Here is a 21,576-nt window from a genome sequence, read left to right as displayed (position 1 = left end):
TCTGTAAGAATATTTCAACCTCAGGCGATTATGTCATGTTTAAAGAATATTAAATCACATATTTTACAAAGTCTTTTATAGATATTTAGTTTCATACAAGGTATTTGCTGAATTTTACTGTGCAAAAGCTCTTGCATTGCACTCATGTTTGAAGGCCTCAATATTTATCAAAATTACGTTTCCTTTTTTTCTTTCTCTCCCTTTTTTAGACAAGAATCAGTACTGATGTACTTTTTTCTAACTGTTGCCCTAAAATGCAATGCAGTTTGTCTTGCAGGATCCCACATAAAGAACTGTCGCAAAAAAACAGTCAACAATTATACATAAAAAACTCTCCTGCTTTTGTATCATATAACGAGATTAAACTGCAATATGCCAACCTGGTCCCTTATTATCTGTAATATCTTGAAAAGGCTTGAAAGAAAACAAAATACAGCCTCATGTATTATTAAACTTGCCTTAGCTATAATAACTGAACTTGCCAAAAGAGAGAACATTAAGAATGTAGTCTAGGGGCACCTGGGTGGCTCGGTCAGTTGCGTGTCCACATTCAGCTCAGGTCATGATCTCACAGTTCGTGAATTTGAGCCCCACATCAGGCTCATTGCTGTCACCCGCTTCGGATCCTCTGTCCCCCTTTCTGCCCCTCCCCCGCTTGCGCTTTCTCTCTCAAAAATACATAAAAATTTCTTAAGTAAAATTCATTTTTAAAAAGTGTAATCGGGACGCCTGGGTGGTTCAGTCAGTTGAGTGTCCGACTCTTGATCTCAGCTCAGGTCATGATCTTGTGGTCCATGGGTTGGAGCCCCGCATTAGGCTCTGTGCTGACAGTGCAGATCCTGCTTGAGATTCTGTCTCTCCTTCTCTCTGCCCCTCCCCTGCCTGTGCTCGCTCTCTCAAAATAAATAAATAAACTAAGGAAAGATTAAAAAAAAAAGTGTAATCTAATCTTGAGCAATTGTAAATATGTTACAATGCCTTGCAGAAAAATTCTCTTCCCACCAACTATCTGTAAGATTTTACTGTAAGCACACAACTGTTCCCAAACTGGACCACTCCTTCCTGTCTACTGAGTTACCAAGGAGGAGACCTGAAAGTCTTACCTCTGCTGCTATACTCAGGTCTCTACCCCCTTCTCTATCTTTAGTTTCTGTAATATGTATTACTTGAAATATTTTAGACCAGAAACTAATATTAAAGAAACAGTCATTCAACTGTTTCCACAAAATAGCCTCTGGCTATCAAAAGGAGACAATCAACAATTAAAATGTAATTCCCCTTCTTTAAATTACATACAGTGAGAAAGGTGATTTAAAATAAGCCTTAAGTACAGTAAGTGGTATGATTCTGTATGTTTTCAGTCACATCACCATATCAGGGTGTTTCATCAAGTCCTTAGTTATTTTTAAAATCTTTGGGTGGCTGGGTCAGTTGTCAGTTGAGTGTCCGTCCGACTTTGGCTCAGGTCATGATCTCAGGGTTCGTGAGTTCAAGCCCCGCAGTGACCTCGCGACTGTCAGCACAGAGCCCACTTTGGATCCTCTGTCTCCCTCTCTGCCCCTCCCTGCTCACACTCTCTCTTTCAAAAATAAACATTAACTAATTAAATCTGTTATTGAAATGCTAGGCCTAATCAAGGTATTTTTCCAAAATGTTCAATGTATACCAAAGGAGGCAAGAATATACAATGGGGAAAACAGAGTCTCTTCAGTAAATGGTGTTGGGAAAATTGGACAGCTACATGCAAAAGAATGAAACTGGACCGCTGTCTTATACCATACACAAAAACAAACTCAAAATGGATTAAATACCTAAAAGAAGTGAAACCATAAAACTGTTGGAAGAAAACAGGCAGTAATCTCTTTGACATCGGCCTCAGCAACATTTTTGTAGGTCTGTCTCTTCAGGCAAGGGAAAGAAAAGCAAAAGTAAACTATTGGGACTACACCAAAATAAAAAGCTTTTGCACCACAAAGGAAATCATCAATAAAAAGAAAAGGCAGGGCGCCTGGGTGGCTCAGTCAGTTAAGCACCCCACTCTTGATTTCGGATCAGGTCACGATTTCATGGTTCGTGAGATCAAGCCTTACATCAGGCTCTGCGCTGACAGCACAAAGCCTGCTTGGGATTCTCTCTCCCACTCCGTCCTTCCCTCCCCAGGTTGGATGTGCTCACACTCTCCCTCAAAATAAGTAAACTTTAAAAAAAAATTATGATCCTAATTTAGTTCTTGGCTTGGAAATAAATCAGCCATAAAAAATATTTTGGGGACAACCAAGTAAATTTGATTAGAGGGCGGGTTTTAGGTAATATTAGGGAATTACTGTCAATTTTTTTAAATTTATTTATTTTGAGAGAGACAAAGACAGCATGAGGGGAAGGGCAGAGAGAGAGAGGGAGAGAGAGAATCCCAAACAGGCTCTGCACTGCCAGCACAGAGCCCAAAGCGAGGCTCAGCCTCACAAAACCACAGGGAATTACTGCCCATTTTATTTGTTAATAATAATAACATTGTGGTTATGCATTTATGGCCTTATTTTTTAGAGATGAGTACTAACGTGGCTAGGGGTAAATATCACGATGCCTAGCATTATTTTTAAATATGTCAGAAAAAAGTGAATTTGGTCAAATGTTACAATCTTAGAATATGAATGCTTATTAAACTATCTGTTCTATTCTCCTATGTATTTTAATTTCTTCATAATACAAAACAACTTTTCGTGTTTTTTAATTCTATAACCAAGACTGCCTGCCTGCTTTCCTAACCCTGTCTGAGAAAGTGAAATCAGAAGGTCAGAAGCAGCAAATGGAAAGGGGGAGGAGGTAGTTACAACAGGGCACGTTGAGAGTTGCAAGGAATGCAAACTGACAGCCTCACGGTAAGGGAACAGATGTCAAAACAATATGGCTCAGTCAGTTAGGTGTCCGACTCTTATTTCAGCTCAGGTCAGGATCTCCCAGTTCATGGCATAGAGTCTCGCATGGGGCTCCACACTGTCTGCTTGGGATCCTCTGTCTCCCTCTCTCTCTCTGCCCTTCCTCTGCTCGTGCTCTCTCAAAATAGATAAATAAACTTAAAAAAAAAAAAAAAAGATATACTGTATTACGTAATACTTACGACGGCAAACGTAAGGTTGGGGCCGCTAGGATACGAACAGTTCTCCGGCATTACAAAGTAGTATAATAATTAACAGACTGAGGTTCTTGACTTGCTTTTTATTACTAACTCACTGCCTGCCCATGGTATTTTATTTTACATAATGTTACCAAAAGTTGAAAAAGAAAAAAAAAATTCATCTAATAGCAGAACTCTACAACTAGCAATACATACACATAAACTTGGCTAATCTTCCCGAATGTCTGTTTCAAGTGAACAACTATATACACTGCTCTGGCATCTTAGCAAGCATTTTCCATGTGCTTCCGTATCACATAGATGCTAACAAGGAATGCATAGAATTTCATTAAAAGAACTCCTCCATTACTGGAAGCTAACTGATTTTTCACTTTTACACACAGCACTGCAATGAACACCATTCCACATACAATTTCTTCTTTCTTTTGGATTATTTACTTGGGATAGCATCCCAGAAATGAGATTAGTGGGTCGAAGGGTATAAGCATACTACCAAGCTGCATTCTGCTTCACACTCCACCAACACAAGAGTATATTTATTTCATTACGACTTTATCCTAGACATTGGTTAAACTTTTCTCCCCCAACATCATAGAGGTGTGATTGGTATACAAAAACTGCATATAATTAATGTATACAATCTGGTGAGTTTGTATATATGTATTCACGCATGTTATTATCATCACAATGCAGGTAGTAAACATATAAACATATCCATCATCTCCAAAAGATTGCTGGTTAAACACTTATTTTAGTAATTCAGTAGTTGTAAAGTAGTATCTAACTTTAAAACTGCTAAATGAGGGGCGCCTGGGTGGCACAGTCGGTTAAGCGTCCGACTTCAGCTCAGGTCACGATCTCGCGGTCCGTGAGTTCGAGCCCCGCGTCGGGCTCTGTGCTGATGGCTCGGAGCCTGGAGCCTGCTTCCGATTCTGTGTCTCTCTCTCTCTCTCTCTGCCCCTCCCCCATTCATGTTCTGTCTCTCTCTGTCTCAAAAATAAATAAATGTTAAAAAAAATTTTTTTTTAAAAACCTGCTAAATGAAACAACAGAAGAATGCAACCTTTTCCGTATGCTCCTTCACCAATAGCATTTACTCTCCTGTGACTTCTCACAAACCATTTAACCTTCTGGGACTCTGTACATCTCCAAGATGAGAAGACTGTATTCCATCTCGCTAATCCTCAAGGGAGCGAAAATTAAAGAAAGAGTGTCCATTTCTCACACGTGAGGTTGGCAAAACATCAAGACTGGCAGGTTCCAGTGTCCGTGTGATTACACGGCAGGGCCATACGCATGTGCTGCTGGTGGGTGTGTGCACCTGAACTAATCTGACAGCGTCTGTTAAAACTGTAAGTATACAATTTTAACCCAGACATCCAACTTTTAAGACTCCTTTACCCAGACATCCAACTTTTAAGACTATCCTACGGAAACTAGCAACACTAAAGAAGAATATGTTTTTATTACAGGATGGATTATAATGACAAACGAGGACACAAGAACCACCTGAACGCCTACCGATATGAGAAGTTTTGAGGAAATAGGAAAACATTTATAGTATGGAATATTAAGCAGTAATTGGAACTGGAGAAACTTAGAAAGATATCCATGACAGGTACCCAGGTGGCTCAGTCGGTCCAGTGTCCGACTCTTGATCTTGGCTCACATCATAATCTCACGGTTCATGAGTTCGAGCAACACATCGGGCTCTGCACTGACAGTACGGAGGCTGCTTGGGATCCTCTCTCCCTCTCTCTCTCTCTCTGCCCCTTCCCCGCTCGCTATGTGTCTCTCTCTCTCTCTCAAAATAAATAAATAAATAAATAAATAAATAAATAAATAAATAAATAAATAAATAAATAAAAACAGAAATTAAAAAAAGAAAGACACCTATCTATGATCTGTTGGTATGTAAGAAAGCAATCTGCTTTGTACTGATCACATGAATCTTTTTTAATTTTTAAAGGAAAACCCCTATCTACATATTTTAGGCATTTGTGTTTATCACTATAGAGAAAGATACCAAAGATACAGCAAGGTAATAACCATGATTTCTTCAGATGGGATAAAAAGGGGAAATGATTCCCTTCTTCATATTCCTCTATATTATCTGACTTATTGTTATTTGGCTCCCTGGTAATTTTATTTTTTGTTGTTGTTGTGGGTAATTTTAAATGTCCAGAGATAGTAAAGATTTTGTTAAAGGGCGTTCACATTCTTCAGTGAATGGTTAAATTATGTCCAATATGCCACAGGAGTATGTCAGATAGTTTTTAAGGTTTACAACAAGAACAGTTAATACTTTTAAAAGTTTTGATACAAAGGAGTAATAAAAAAATTAACCTCTGTTTAACACCTCAGCACCCCTCCCCCAAATTCTGGATAAACGAAACATTCTATTATTCAAATCACAGCTGTGATTGAAGCAAAACTTCCCACCACACACTGTACCCCTTCTCCCACTCACTCGGAGATTCATTCCAGTGAACTGGCAGGAATCACGAAGAAAAGCATTCCTATTCTACGAGTACCCAAAGAGCAAAAATCTTTCTAGTTAATTTCTTGCCCAAAGAAAACAGAAATAAAGCACTAACGAGCATGCCAGTCAGGCTCTCTTCTCTAAGGGACATCTACTGAAGGGAAAAAAACATTCTAAGATGGACAGACAAGACTCTCAATTTATCCAAGCTTAACATCTTAATCAATGTGTGTGACGGGTCTTAATATTTGGCTCTTATTGACTAAAAATACTCACACAAACTTTAAAAGGACACTATCAGTGTTCCCACTCATGACGATGAACAATGTTCAGATGTACATCCATCAGAGCAGGAAAGTCGCCATCCACATTAGTTACTAGTAACCACAGTGAGGGGGTTTCAAATGTTTTAATCTCTCTTGAAATTAGCATATAAAAAAATCAAATCTTAAACACTGCTCAATTTAAATAACTCAAAATTTTCAAAGCAGAAAACAGTCCCATTCTTAAACATACCATGCCTACAATCTTCATCAGCTTGCCCATAGTTTTTCTGCAAAATAAAAGATACAAGATAAAATTAAGTCGTTCAAGGGCAGCTTAAAACAGATTTTATCAAAAACAAAAACAGAAACTCAACTTTGTTTCAAAGTGTGATTATTAATGTTTGCAATTTAGTATTCACAGAGCAAAACTAACTCATGTGCTCTACCAACAATATAATGTCCTTCCCTGTCCATTACTCACACTCCTTCTCACCTTCTCTACTTCCAAACCACCAGAACCTCCTCCCTCACGATCACGCTCAGCTAACGACTCCCCTGAGAAAACAGAGCCCTGAGAAGAGAGTTCCCGAGGACTGTCACCCCACGTCTGCCCGCTTCCCAGCGCACTCTCTGCCTTCCGCCTGTTACCAGGCCAGCCTCCAGGGCCCTTTCTAGCGTACCGCTGGGGCAGACCTGCTCTTATAACCCGCTCAAGAACATCGCTCCGGCAAGCCGCCTCTACTCCTACATCGCTGACTTTTTTGCTTTCCATTGATTCAGTCCTTTAAACAAACATGGGGCTACTTCACCCATCTTAAAAAAATCCTTCTTGTGACCTCGCTTCTCCCACCAGTTACCACTCTCACTTTTTTGTGCCTCTTTGGGACAAAACTCCCCGAGAACTGTCTATACTCATGTACTTCAATTCCTTCCCGGTGACTCTCGAACCGTCTTTAGTCAGATGGGCACCGCCACTCCACGGAGGCTGCTCTCGTGCTGGTCTCCAGTGACCTCCACTGCATCCAGCCGGACACGCGGTCTACGCTGACTCGTTCCCATTCAGATGCACTGTCACATCTCCGTCGCCTCTCAATTCTCACTACTACATTCACAGCAACAGACACTGCTGACCACTCTCTCACTTGGATCCACTTTCTTTACTTGGCTACGGGTTCACGGCCCTCCCTTAGTTTTCCTTTACGTCAAGCGTTGCTCTTCAGGCTGCTTTGCTGGTTCCTCTTCTTCTCCTGCACCTCTTCACACTGTAGTGCCATTAAGACTAAGTCCTCGGTCCTCTCCTCTTCTCTATGTACATTCGTTCATTCCCTTGGTGATCTCACCCAGGCTCAAGACTTTAGATGTCATCTACAGGCCCCCAACTCTTAAGTCAGTATCTTTGACCCAGACCTCTCTCCCAAACTCCACACCTGCCTGACTGCTTCCTCAACATCTCCAGCCGGCTATCTAAATGACATCTCAAACTCAGGATGTCCAAAACTGAACTCCCAACTTGCCCCACAAAACCTGTGCACCACCGACAGCCTTGTCATCTCAGTTGAGGAAACTCCACTTTCCAAATGCTCAGACAAAGCAACATCGAAGTAAGTAATCTGTGACCGCTCTCTCTCTCTCTCTCTCTCTCTCACTCCCTGCATTCAATGTATTAGGAAATCATACTAGTCCGACCTTCAACTTAGAACCAGAATCAAACCACTCCTCACTCTCTCTGCGGCCGCCGTTTTGCCTGAGTCACTATCGTGTCTGGCCTGGATTATTCCAACAGCTTCCCAACTAGTCCCCCTGCCTCACTTACCCCTCCAGAGTCTACCCTCAATATAAAAGCCAAAGAATCCCTGCCAAATCAGATCATGCCATTCCTCTGCTCAAAACCTAACAAGAGCTCCCCAACTTAAGTAGAAGAAAACCAGGTCCTTATAGGGACCTGGAGGGCCCTACAGGATTCAGCCCCATTGCCCACTCCCCCTCACATACTTTTCTCCAGCACACTGGTCTTCTAGCTATTTCTCAAATATGCCGGGCAGGCTTCTGCCTCAGAACCTTCGCACTGACTGTTGCCTCTGCCTGTAATGTTCTTCCTCCAGATTTTGACATGGCTCGCTCCCTTGCCTCCTTCGTATCCCCTTATCAGCAAAGCCGACCCTGACCACTCAATTTCAAATTGCAACCCCAACCCTAACCCTGTATCCCCAAATCTCCCTTGCCATGACTTTTTTTTTTTCAGCAGACTGCTACCTTCTAACACTCTCAAGTGTCTACTTATGTGTAATATGTACTGTTTAGGGTCTGTCCCCCAGCTAGAAAAAATATCGTGAAGATCATTTTTTTCCACCAATGTCTATCAAGTACCTAGACCAGTGTCCGGTACATAGTATACACTCAATAAATATTTGCCGAATGAGTGGATAACCCAAAATGCTATACAATAAGTTGTATTAAACAATTTTAAAGGTGTAAAAACAGTTGTTGCTGTCAAACACGTTCAGCAATCACTAGCCACATCAGCCCAGACTTAGGTGATTGTGGCCAACAATTTTCCCCACTCAATGAAAAAGTCCATTTTTCACGGCTCAGCATTGGCTTATTGACAGTGTTTACCCACCAGTTGCAAAAACGAGGCGATTCTGTAAAGAAGACTCTCAATTTTGATGCTTTCTATCTCCAGTGGACATGGCCCTGTGAAGTCGGCCATGGAGTACTGGCCAAGAGAAAGGAGGGCCTCTGTGCAGTGCTTGAGGGTCATTTCATAGTCCTGCCTCTTAAGTGATTCGCACGCTTGTTCACATGACTTCTCAGCTCTTCTGTCTTCCATGACTCAGGGACAAAAATCCTAAAGACAGAAAGAAAGGATAGGTCAGAGAAGGTTTTAAAATCTCACTCGTTTTCAATTCTAGTCTCATTCCTACCTCCGTTGGTTTAATTATCTCTCGGAATAGTTACTCTCAACCAGCCTTCTGATCAAGGTCACAGCTGAGCTTGTGATGCTACAAAATCTATACTTCTCTTTTACATTTTATGAAGTCTTTACTAAGATCCAAGCATAACATCAACCGTAAGTAGAGATCACACAACCAACCACCAAATGTAGAAATGAGTCAAATTGATAAAGGAAACATGACTTTGAGTACTGCAAGGTGCAACAAACCATGAAGGCTGTTTTGTGTGTTTTTTTTAAACCAGAAGGTACAGAAATGCTTCATATCCAAACCTCCCAATTTCAGTATTGTAATTCCGTGACTGGGATCGCAGAGAATCAAGACCTATACCGTGCAGGATTTTTCCCACCAACATAAAAACCTGGCTAAAATGCCAGTTTGAACCGCCTATTCATTCAATTCGGCAAACATTCCCCGAGGCCGGGCCCTGTGCTAGCAGCCCCGAAGTCCACCACGATGGAGCACAGCACGGCTGTTCTCAGGCAACTCCGATTCTGGCAAGAGCAGCAATTCCGAGAAAGACTTATTCCATCCGCCACAAGGCATGAGCTGGCCTCGAAAGGTGAACGGGAGTTCCCTACACAGAGATGACAGGGAGAGCGTACGCGGGATTTTCAGAGAGAAGAGTTCAAGCGAAACCACGAAGAGGAACAACTGCGTGACCTAAACTCCAGGTGTGTCAGGGAAAGCGGAGGAGCCGCGAATGACCTCAAGGGCCGCAAGAAGGGAGGGCTTTATTCCACAAGCGCTGGGGCGTGATGGGCTGTCACAGGAAGAAGGAGGCTCTCCCACAGAAGTGCCGTAAGAACAGGCGAGAAGCGGGCACGGCCATCAGGAAGACACCACCACGGCGGTCCGAGGAGGAGAGTCTGCGAATGCAAGCCCGGCCTCGCCCCAGCTGGATGGCTCACGGCGAGAGCACGACGCCTGGGCAGAGAGGACCTCAACCCCGTGGACTGCCGATCACGACACTGCGTCGCGGGAGCACTCTCGCGGACCGCCCGTCACCAGCTCGGTCAGGCACGGAGAGTGCGTTTCCTGCCCGCCCCCCCCCTCGCTTGCCGGCCCTCCTGCTCTTCCCCACCTTCCACCTGACCCACCGGCCCCAGGTGCTCATCGGTCCCTCTCGCCTCCTCTCCTGCCCGCAGCCCCGGCGAGCTTCCTGCCGCCTCTCCAGCTCTGACGGCCACCTGGCCCAGGCTCCCCTGCTCTTCTTCTGCCATGCGCCGCACACAGCGAGAGCTGAGGGGAGAAAGCCGTGGACGGGCACCCAGAACACGGTGGCAGTGAGTTGGGCGTGATGACAGAAGTCTGCAGAGGTCCGTCCGGGCCCCTTCAACTTGGAGATACTCGTAGGTCAAAAAGTGCAGTGCACCTGAGTGGCTCAGTCGGGTAAGCACGGGACCCCTGATTTCAGCTCAGGGCATGGTCTCGCAGCTTCTGAGATCGAGCCCCACACTGGGCTCATGCTGACAGTAGGGAGCCCGCTGAGGATTCTGTCTGTCTGTCTGTCTCTCTCTCTCAAAATGAATAAGTAAAACTTGCAAAGTGAATGACCTGCTTTAAAGAAAGGAAGACAAAATAGCGACACTACAAAATAATAACTGATTATAGAGACCTCAGATGATGCTACTGACACTTTGGTCCGAGTAGGTCTTTGCCGAGGGAGAGCTGTCCTGGATGCTGTAAGATATTTAGCAGCATCTCTGGCCAGTGGCACCTCCCAACCTGTGACAACCGGAAGTATCTCCAGACCGGAGCAAATGTCCCCTGGGGGGCGGAACTCATTCCTGATTGACAACTACTGATACAAACGAGCTTCTCGCGTTGGCTTGCCAGACAATAGCAAAAGTAGATGCATAAACCCATGGACGCCAAAGGCCTCAGAATTGGCAAATCTTTCCTGTAAAACTCTCAGCCGCATCTAGAAAATATTACAAAAGAAGTGAAAAGAAAAACTAAGAATGCACAAGCTAAAATCTTTCTTAGGAAGAGAACAGAGCACAGGGAGCCAGAGCACAGACGCAGAGCCAGAGGCCTTGCATTCAAAACTCACCGGCCCCCTCACCCAGATACTCACGAGCTGCACAGCCTGGGGCGAGTGACTTAACCTCCAGTATCCCACCCAACTTGCTCACCTCAAAACTGGCAAACAACTGGGGCGCCTGGGTGGCTCAGTCGGTTAAGCGTCCGACTTCGGCTCAGGTCATGATCTCACAGTCCGTGAGTTCGAGCCCCGCGTCGGGCTCTGTGCTGACAGCTCAGAGCCTGGAGCCTGTTTCGGATTCTGTGTCTCCCTCTCTCTCTGCCCCTCCCCTATTCATGCTCTGTCTCTCTCTGTCTCAAAAATAAATAAACGTTAAAAAAAAAAATTAAAAAAAAAAACTGGCAAACAACTACTGCCTACCTCCTATGGTTAATGTAGGATCAGGTGAAGTATCGTGTGTAGAACACTTACGAGAATGCCTAGCACACAGTAAGTGCTCAGGAAGCGTCAGCTATGGCTATTTCCCTAAAATTCCAAATTTTCAGTTTACATAAAGTAGAATCACTTCACTGATCTCAACATACAATACTATATTTACAGTAAACAAAATAACACTCTGCGTAACTACCTAGTTAACAGAGCAATTATTTTCATCCATTTTACCCATCTCAATAAACTGATAATGATTACGCAAGAATGGCCACTGGAGAAATAAGTACATTTGTATGTCACTGATATACACAAGACAACCCCTAAAACTGGCTACAAAGGGAGATCACAAAGACTCCTGTCAACATCAGCCACCAAGCATACTCCCCAGGGATATCTCAAAACATTAATATATCAGCAGATTGGGGACAGAACTATTAACTTCAGCAGCTCCAGGGGGAATTAACTTGAAGAGTTAATGTCTGATTCATTAGGTTCAAGTGCCCATCTCAGAAGAGGATGTGAAGGTTTCTACCACACTTACCTTTGTTAATCAGGTCTTAATAATTAGTTTCTCCCCAAGTCCTACCTGAACCTCACCAGGGGTACTTAGCTGTAGTGTGGACCTCAGTACAAAGCAGGTCTTATTCAACTATTTTCTCTGGTTTTTCAGAAAACAGAAGGACTTAGCTACACATCCTCCTTCTGAAGAAGTTAAAAAAGCTTTCTCATGGGTAAAATAAAAACTGCCAGTCAAAGCGAGACAATGTCTCAGCCATGCTAAAATGGACTATAGAAAATACACAGTAAGAGTAGAACTACTACTCCTGGAAGAGGCCAGCACCCAGATACACCTCACTGTGTGGCTGACACTCTTGTCTAGGATACAGACACAGCTGTCTCAACAACGTACAATCCTACCGCCTGCCCAGAACAGCCTGATCCAAGGGCAAACAGTGACCAAGCTCTAAGAGTCTCTCCCATGGGGACAGGGAGGCCCAGGGAATGGAGATGAGTCCCGTGAATCACATCGATACAGGAAGAAGCATCACATCCGCCCATTGTGAGATCTACCCCCTATCAGCCTTGATTTTTTCTCTTCCTGTTAAAAACAACCAACTTGCATAAAAAGAATATAAAACACTGTATGTAACTTTCTACAAACTCCTCCACCTGTGGGGAACATGGGCTTGGGAGTGTGTGACTTCACAGGCAAGGGAAACCAAGATTCCAACCTAAATCCATTAACTCCTGCAATCTGCTGCTGACCTATAAAAAAGACTAATATCATTAGTTGTTTGGCCACCCAGTATCCATTCCTTTTCCTGCTAACAAAAGCCCACATTTTCCCTTTGAGAATTCACCTCGGCCCTACTCTCAGTCCATATGGTTCCTGAAGAGCGGACCGCATCAAGGAACCCAAGGGTGTCATGTGACCACAACTGGCTCATAGCCCCAAACACAAAGACTGGCTCAGGCAAGACATGTGACCCCGTAAGAACCAATGAGACACGAGACTTCTGCTGAGGCTTCTGGGAAAAACACAGGTGTTCTTTCCCACTAAACCTAAAGTGTGAGAGGCTCCCGGGGTTGAATATGCTGCGGCCACTTTTCTAACATACGGCCCCTACAACTGAAGTCTGTACAGGAAAAGGCAGAGTTGATCCATAGGGAGAAACAGTCCTGATGACATCACTTGAGCCCCAACTCCAGCTAACTATGCCTGGACTTTGCAGTTAAGTGAGCCAAGAAATTTCTTTCTAGTTTAACCCAGGCAGTTGGGGCTAATTGATATACATGTATGTCTGATTAGCACCTCCCAGGATGTGAAAAACTGAATGAGCTGATAATTGTCTTATAATATATATACACACGATTATTAGTAACACTGGCCACAGTTATTGATTGCTAATAACGGTAAATATAAAGAAGAAAAAAGTGGGCTTGGGAGAGAAATGGCTTAATGTGATACTTGGTTATTCTGCCTGTTAAAAATACAATTCTAGAAGCACCTGGCTGGCTTAGTCAGTGAAGCACACAACTCTTGATCTCAGGGTTGTGAGTTCGAGCCCCACGTTGGGTGTAGAGATTACTTAAAAATAAAATCTTAAAGGGGCGCATGGGGGTCTCAGTCCATTAAGCTCAGGTCATGATCTCATCGTTCGGTTCATGAGTTTGAGCCCAGCATCCAGCTCTGCGCTGACAGAGCAGAGCCTAGTTTCCATCTCTCTGCCCATCCCTTGCACTCGCTGTCTCTCAAAAAATAAATAAACATTTAATAAAAATAAAAATAAAAGAAAGTGTGAAAGTCTTCACAAACCTAAGCCAATCATCTCCTTTGGTGAAGCAAAAGTCCCGTGCGTCCCTAAGACTAAGGATAAGGAGTATTTTAATCAGCACCACCTTTCCAAGAAATGATAACATTTGCACTTTCCACAAGTCAACTTTATAAGAACATCGCTATCACTAAGTTAGTTTCACTACTTTTATAGAAAAGAAATTTGTTTTAAAATCTATCCATCTTAGTACAATTAAAAAAAAAAAAAAAGGAAAGACACTGATAAATTGGACTTCATCAAAATTACACTTTGGCTCTTTGAAAGACACTGTTAAGAGAAGGAAAACTAAAGACTAAGAAAAAATTATCTGCACATCACATGTCTGAAAGAGGATTTGTGTCTGAACACAGAAAGAAGTCTCAAAACTCAACAATAAGCAAACAACCAAATTAAAAGCTGGATAAAAGATTTCCACACACACTCCAAAGAGGGCATAATGATGGCAAATTAGCACATGAAAAGATGAGGCTTTAGTCATCAGAGAAATGCAAATTAAAACCATGATTAGACACTACTACATACTATTAGAGTGGCTACATTACAAACACTGATAACATCGGCAATGCGGAAGAACTGGAACACTCAAGACATTGCTGGTGGGAATATAAAATGGTACAGCTACTCCAGAAAAAGGGCTGACAATTTCTTAAAAAAGTTAAACACATACTCACTACATGACCCAGCAATCCCCTCTCCCCAGACAGCTACCCTGGAGAAATGAAAAGACACGTTCACACAAAAATCTATACACAAACGTTTACAGCAGCTCTATTCATAACTGCTAGAAACTGAGATACATCCAAATGTCCCTTAATAAGTGACCATGGAAAACTACTCAGCAATAAAAAAAGAATACGTTTGCAATATATGCAATACCTTACACGACTGAAAAAGTAAAAGAGCCCAGTCTTAAAAGCTTACACATTGTATGATCCCATTTGTATTATATTTTCGAAAAGCCAAGACTAAAGGGATGGAAAAAGGTCAGTGGCGGGAGGGGTTATTGGGGGGGGAGATGGGTGACTATGAAAGAAGAGGGTGAGGACACTGCTCTGTATCCTGACTGCGGTGCTAGGTGCACAAACTATACATGTAGGAAATTAATAGAAGTATACACCAAAAGACAAAAGCCAACTTTTACTGTATGATAATTTTAAGAATAAACTTTTAAATTGCTTTTAAAATAGGAATCGGTGTCATAATTAATATGGTTTTTGTTTTTTAAAGTTTATTTATTTTGAGAGAGAGAGAGAGCGCGAGCACGCGCACATGCACATCCAAGCAGGGGAGGGGCAGAGAAAGGAGGACAGAGAAATGCCCAAGCAGGCCCCATGCTGACAGCACAGAACCCAACACAGGGCTCGAACCCACGAATCATGAGATCATCACCTGAGACGAAATCAAGAGGTGGATGCTCGGGGCGCCTGGGTGGCGCAGTCGGTTGAGCGTCCGACTTCAGCCAGGTCACGATCTCGCGGTCCGGGAGTTCGAGCCCCGCGTCGGGCTCTGGGCTGATGGCTCAGAGCCTGGAGCCTGTTTCCGATTCTGTGTCTCCCTCTCTCTCTGCCCCTCCCCCGTTCATGCTCTGTCTCTCTCTGTCCCAAAAATAAATAAACGTTGAAAAAAAAAAAAAAATTTAAAAGAGGTGGATGCTCAACCGACCAAGCCACCCAGGGGCCCCTAACATAGTTTTTATTTTTAAATTTTTTTTTTTTATTTGACGTTTATTTATTTTTGAGACATAGAGAGACAGAGCATGAACGGGGGAGGGTCAGAGAGAGAGGGAGACACAGAATCTGAAACAGGCTCCAGGCTCCGAGCCTTCAGCACAGAGCCCGACGCGGGGCTCGAACTCACGGAGTGTGAGATCATGACCTGAGCCGAAGTCAGTTGCCCAACCGACTGAGCCACCCAGGCGCCCCTAACATAGTTTTTAAAAATTGAAAAGAAACAGATACAGAAGGATAAGCGTGTTGTTAATAAATGGAAAACCTATACATTTCCTCTTCCGTGCATGTAGGTTTTAGAGGCAAGAATGGAGCCTTCAGAAAGAATGTCTCCAAATAGAGCAATCATTGAGTTCACTTGGCACAAAATATAGAATATTTTTGAAGAATTCCATCATCACTAGGTAATTTGTCTAGAACCAAAAGTAAATATTGGAAGAAAAATGAAATCAATAGTGCACCACAGAGGCGGTAGGTAGACAGGCCTGGACTAAGATATTTTCAGTAACAGATGAAAAAAAGGAAGGTGATTTTTAAAAGCATCATTCTTTGCCCACTGGGGACTTCTTTCTAAAACAGTATGAGATGGGGCGCCTGGGTGGCGCAGTCGGTTAAGCGTCCGACTTCAGCCAGGTCACGATCTCGCGCTCCGTGAGTTCGAGCCCCGCGTCGGGCTCTGGGCTGATGGCTCAGAGCCTGGAGCCTGTTTCCGATTCTGTGTCTCCCTCTCTCTCTGCCCCTCCCCCGTTCATGCTCTGTCTCTCTCTGTCCCAAAAATAAATAAACGTTGAAAAAAAAAAAATAAAAAAAAAAATAAAAATAAAACAGTATGAGAATAACCATCAGACCACCATGAAATCAAGGCATGAAATGTATTTTATTGTTTAAAAAAAAAATCAGTTATGGGGCGCCTGGGTGGCTCAGTTGGTTAGGCGTCCGACTTCGGCTCAGGCCATGATCTCACAGTTTGTGAGTTCAAGCCCCGCTGACAGCTCAGAGCCTGGAGCCTGCTTGGGATTCTGTGTCTCCCTCTCTCTCTCCCCCTCTCCTGCTCGTGCTCTCTCTCTCCCTCTCTCAAAAATAAACATTAAAAAAATTTTTTTTAATCAGTTATCTTCCTTAAATTAATTTTTCTTATTAATGTAGGCATGGCTCCCCTTTATTTCAAAAGAGCTAAAAATCTTATTTGATTAAAGACAGACTTCAAAGAACAAAAATAAACTGTGATCAAACAGCAGGAGCCCATAGTAGCAAATAAAATTTCTTCAATCTAAACCGAAGATGATTTCTGTATCTCTGTCTTAGACGTTTGTCTCCATCAGAAACAAAAAAAAATTATCTCCCTCATGATTGACTTGGGTGGAATGAATCAGACTGCATCTGTAAAGATCTCGTAAGACTGAAGAGCTGTGCTAAACATTACCACTATCCACTCTGACAGCAATTACTAAGAGCCATAATCGGGACTTGATTGGACTCCAAGTTATCCTCAATTATTAAGCTATATAACAATAAAACCACAGGAAAACTTAAAAGACAAATACAATAAAATACACAAGTTTCTTTAAACAACAAAACAAAAATGTAAACAAAGGAAGAACTGCCAGAAAAAAGTTGTGATTCACTTTTTTTTTTTTAATTATTTGCCTTTAATCTGCCTCATGCATTATTATTTTCCCTGTGGAAATTCTATTATTCTGAAAACAAGACTCTACTGGAAAGTAAATGTTGTGACAAAAGAAAAGCCAGATTGATACATTAAAATAAGCCCCATGACCTAGCCCCATGGGGGAAGGACACACCCCCTTCTCCCTCCTGAGCTAGGGAGTCAGGCTTCCTCAAGGGGCAGAGCATGAAGGGCCACGCCTCTGGAGGTGGCAAGGAGCTTCGGTACTAAATATCCAGGCCACCCACAGTCTGGCTACCACCTAACTTTCCCACCACAACCCACGGGCAGTCGGGCTTCCCAGTCTCTGACACCATGCCCGTCCCTCTGCCTGCAGTCCCTGCCCTCCTCTCTCTCTGAACCTAACTCCTACTCACCTTTAAATGAAGGCTTCCATACCTACTTCCCTAAGATGCTCTCCCCAAACCAGTACTTCCTACAGAATCCTCTATTATTTTGGATTAAATATATCATATAAGATGCCCTATCTGCCCAACACAACCATCTTATAAATCGGGGTCATATCTTATATATATCATTTATATCCCGAGACACATTCAATTCACTAAAGCCATTCAATAAAGACTTTAATTGAATTTCCCAAAGAGATGGCCTAAAATAACCTGAATGCCAAGCATTCCAAGAACTGTCCTGTACCAAATTAAATACTCATTAGAATTCCAAGTCATAAGGAGGAATGTTGTGTTATCTTTAAACTTATCTGCTTTTATCCAAAACTGGAATCTGCGATGGTTCTATGAGATACACAGGCAAAATATTCTGCAAAGCAAAAGTTTTATTCATTCGACTGTGTTTAATATTCACCCAGTCTTGCTCGCACTTTTCTCTAAAACTCTTATAAAATCTCTGAGCATGCAAGAAGCATTAGAAGAGAGACTAAGCCTATTGAGAAGAAAACTAGAAACTAAGATCATCAATCATATTCCATTTTGAATAATTTCTTTCATAAAGAGGTAAATTCTCCTAAATTCCAGAATGAATGGAATCACATAGCAAAGTAAAATGTTTTAAATGCATAAAAGAAATACCCTAATGGACCTTCCACCATCTGTTTTAGTAATTAAAATGATAAAAATAAGAAAAACTTTTAATTTTTTTAAGTTTATGTATTTATTTGGTGGCGGGGGGGCGGGCAGAGAGAAGAAAGGGAGAGAGAGAATCCTGAGCAGGCTTCACACTGTCAGCGGAGAGCCCAATACAGGGCTCCAACTCACGAACCGTGAGATAATGACCTGAGCTGAAACCAAGAGTCGGACGTTCAACCGACTGAGCCACCCAGGTGCCCCAAGAAAAACTAAATTTTAAAAGCTGTATCAGCAGCTAAAACTGAGGGGTTTTCTTCCATCTACTAGCTTGGCTTTTCCTGACCCATATTTTAGAATTGCTAGCAATTCTGGCAATAGCCTTCTTTCAATAATTCCAAATTATTTCTTGAAAAGTTTGAGCCTCCTCCCAAATCATTTAACATGCTTACTAATCATTAAAAGTATACATATTTAAAAACCCACATTTATGAAGCAATCAAATTACATTAAAAGGCTGACTTTCTAGAAAAGGTTGCTGCTTGCCAAGAAAACTTTATGACTACAAAAATTTTCTATTTGCATTTCTTCATTTTCCCTTTTAGATTATCTGTGTAGACTTGTAAACACATAATCCCAAACAGTTGAGCTTTTTATATAAAACATAAATCGATTTTTAAAAAGCCAACTGCATAATTAAAACAGTACCACCAACCACCATCATCCCTCTTAAAAGCTGTCTTTAATTTACCAACAATCTATGTTCTAAAAATATATTTTCAAATCAGCGTTTGAAACTCAGTACAGAGTTTCCTGCTCCCATTTGGTTAAGTAAAAACAAGTTGATTATAAAACAATACAGTATAGGGGCGTCTGGGTGGCTCAGTTGGTTGAGTATCCGACTTCAACTCAGGTCATGATCTCCCAGTTTGTGGGTTCGAGCCCTGCATTGGCCTCAATGCTATCAGCCTATCAGCACAGTGTCAACTTTGGATCCTATGTCCCCCTCTCTCTGCCCCTTCCCTGCTTTCGCTCTTCTCAAAAAATAAACAAAACACTGGGGTGCCCGAGTGGCTCAGTTGGTTAAGCGTCCGACTTCGACTCAAGTCATGATCTTCCCCGTTCATGGGTTCGGGCCCTGTGTCGGGCTCTGTGCTGACAGCTTGGAGCCTGGAGCCTGCTTCAGATTCTGTGTCTCCCTCGCCTTCTGCCCTTCCCCCACTCACACTCTATTGCTCTCTCTCAAAAATAAACAAAACACTTTAAAAATTTTTAATAAAGATTTTTTAAAATCTTAATTAAAAAAAAAAAAACTGTATTTCATGTACCCTAGTACACACATAGCTCATCTTGAGCCTAAGATCCAGTATAGACACGTTTGCCCAAAACGCCACTCTCTGGTTGAGAAAGAAATGTAAATGCTAAGGCATAGAACATCCTTTGCTGTCAACTGCTAATTGGATTAGAAATCCTTGGGGCGCCTGGGTGGCGCAGTCGGTTAAGCGTCCGACTTCAGCCAGGTCACGATCTCGCGGTCCGTGAGTTCGAGCCCCGCGTCAGGCTCCGGGCTGATGGCTCAGAGCCTGGAGCCTGTTTCCGATTCTGTGTCTCCCTCTCTCTCTGCCCCTCCCCCGTTCATGCTCTGTCTCTCTCTGTCCCAAAAATAAATAAACGTTGAAAAAAAAAAATTTAAAAAAAAAAAAAAAAAAAAGAAATCCTTAATATCATTTCTAGTGCTGAAATTCTATTATTCTATATAAAACAACATTAAAATAGATATACATTTGTGGCGCCTGGCTGGCTCAGTGAGTAGAGCATGTGACTCAATCTTGGGGTTGTAGGTTCGAGCCCCATGTTGAGTACAGAGACTGCTTAAAAATCTTAAAAAATAGGGGTGCCTGGGTGGCTCAGTCGGTTAAGCGTCCGACTTCGGCTCAGGTCATGATCTCACGATTCGTGAGTTTGAGCCCCACGTTGGGCTCTGTGCTGACCGCTCAGAGCCTGGAGCCTGCTTCAGATTCCGTGTCTCCCTCTCTCTCTGGCCCTCCCCCGTTCATGCTCTGTCTCTCTCTGTCTCAAAAATAAATAAACATTAAAAAAAATTTTTTTTTTTTTAAATCTTAAAAAATAAGTAAGTTTAGGGGCGCCTGGGTGGCTCAGTCGGTTAAGCGTCCGACTTCAGCTCAGGTCATGATCTCACAGTTAGTGAGTTCAACCCCGCATCGGACTCTGTGCTGACAGCTCAGAGCCTGGAGCCTGCTTCGAATTCTGTGTCTCCCTCTCTCTCTGTTCCTCCCCCCGCTCATGCTCTGTGTCTATCTCTCCCTTTCTCCCTCCTTCAAAAATCAATGAAAACATTAAAAAAAATTTTTTTTAATAAATAAGTTTACGTTATCATTTCATCCCCATTAGGATGGCTACTATAAAAAAAAAAAAAAAGCCCAGAAAATAACAAGTGTTGGTGAGGATATGAACAAATTGGACTCCTTGTACACTGTTGGTGGGACATACGATGGTGTTACTACTTTGGAAAACATTAAGTACAGAATTACCACAAGATCCAACAATTCTACTTCTGGGTTAATATCCAAAAGAACTAAAAGCAGGGACTGGAACAAATATTTGTACACCCATGTTCACAGCAGCACTGGTCTAACAGCCAAAAGGTGGAAACAACCCAAGTGTCCATCCGCAGATGAATGGATTAAAAATGTGGCATTTACATACAATGGCGTATTATTTAGCCTTAAGAAGGAAGGAAATGCTGACATGTGCCACAACATAGGTGAGCCCTGAAGACACCACAGTAGGTGAAAAAAGCCAGGCACAAAGGACAATGTATGATTGCACTTATATGAGGGACCTAGAATGGCAAATTCAGAGAGACAGAAAATAGAATGCTGGTTGCCAGAGGCTTGCAGGAGGGGGAAATGGAGAGTTGTTTAACAGGTACACAGTTTCGGTTCGGAGCAATGAGAGAGTTTTAGAGACAGATGGTGGAGGCAGTTCAACAACACGATTGTACTTACTGCCACTGAAATGAATACAAAAATGGGTAAAATGGTAAATTTCTTGTCATGCATATTTAACCAAAATTCTAAAAACTACAAGTACACAAGCCTTAATAACCTCCTTATAAGCAGTGAGGCCCATGGCTTAATCCAGAAGCAAACTTAAGGACTCCTCATGGTCCATTTCCCAGTATGCCCTACCCATGAAGAAGGACCAAGAGCAGGGGCGCCTGGGTGGCTCAGTTGGTTAAGCATCCGACTTAAGCTCAGGTCATGATCTTGCAGTTCGTGAGTTAGAGCCCCGCGTTGGGCTCTGTGCTGACAGCTCGGAGCCTGGAGCCTGCTTTGGATTCTGTGTCTCCCTCTCTCTCTGCCCCTTCCCTGCTTGTGCTCTGTCTCTCAAAAATAAATGAACATTTAAAAAAAAATTTTTTTAAATAAAAAAAGAAGGACCAAGAGCCAGAGTCAAAGGTGACAAATTAGTCCCACTAAATAAACTCAGAAAAGCCAAAACACAGGACCAAGTCCAAGGTGGT

At 42.7% G+C, this 21,576-nt stretch overlaps 1 protein-coding gene across 6 annotated transcripts in view; it reads right to left on the bottom strand.

Moving 5' to 3' along the window:
• Window positions 1–21,576, bottom strand: part of HELZ (helicase with zinc finger) — a 156,107-nt gene that overhangs the window by 122,758 nt on the left and 11,773 nt on the right. For 5 of the 6 annotated variants that reach the window (XM_030296660.1, XM_030296664.1, XM_030296661.1 and 2 more), the window contains 2 exons: window positions 8,505–8,732; window positions 6,135–6,171 (listed from right to left, as the gene is read on the bottom strand). In XM_030296660.1, the coding sequence (XP_030152520.1) occupies window positions 6,135–6,171; window positions 8,505–8,714 (247 nt within the window). In that variant the 5' untranslated portion in view covers window positions 8,715–8,732. Of the gene's footprint in view, window positions 1–6,134; window positions 6,172–8,504; window positions 8,733–21,576 lie in introns of those variants that run through there. The other variant, XM_030296665.1, reaches the window with a different exon arrangement.

Source organism: Lynx canadensis, chromosome E1 (assembly GCF_007474595.2).
Source record: "Lynx canadensis isolate LIC74 chromosome E1, mLynCan4.pri.v2, whole genome shotgun sequence".
NCBI lineage: Eukaryota > Metazoa > Chordata > Mammalia > Carnivora > Felidae > Lynx > Lynx canadensis.
Note: the sequence above shows the minus strand (reverse complement) of the source record. Positions and strands in the feature narration are given on the sequence as shown.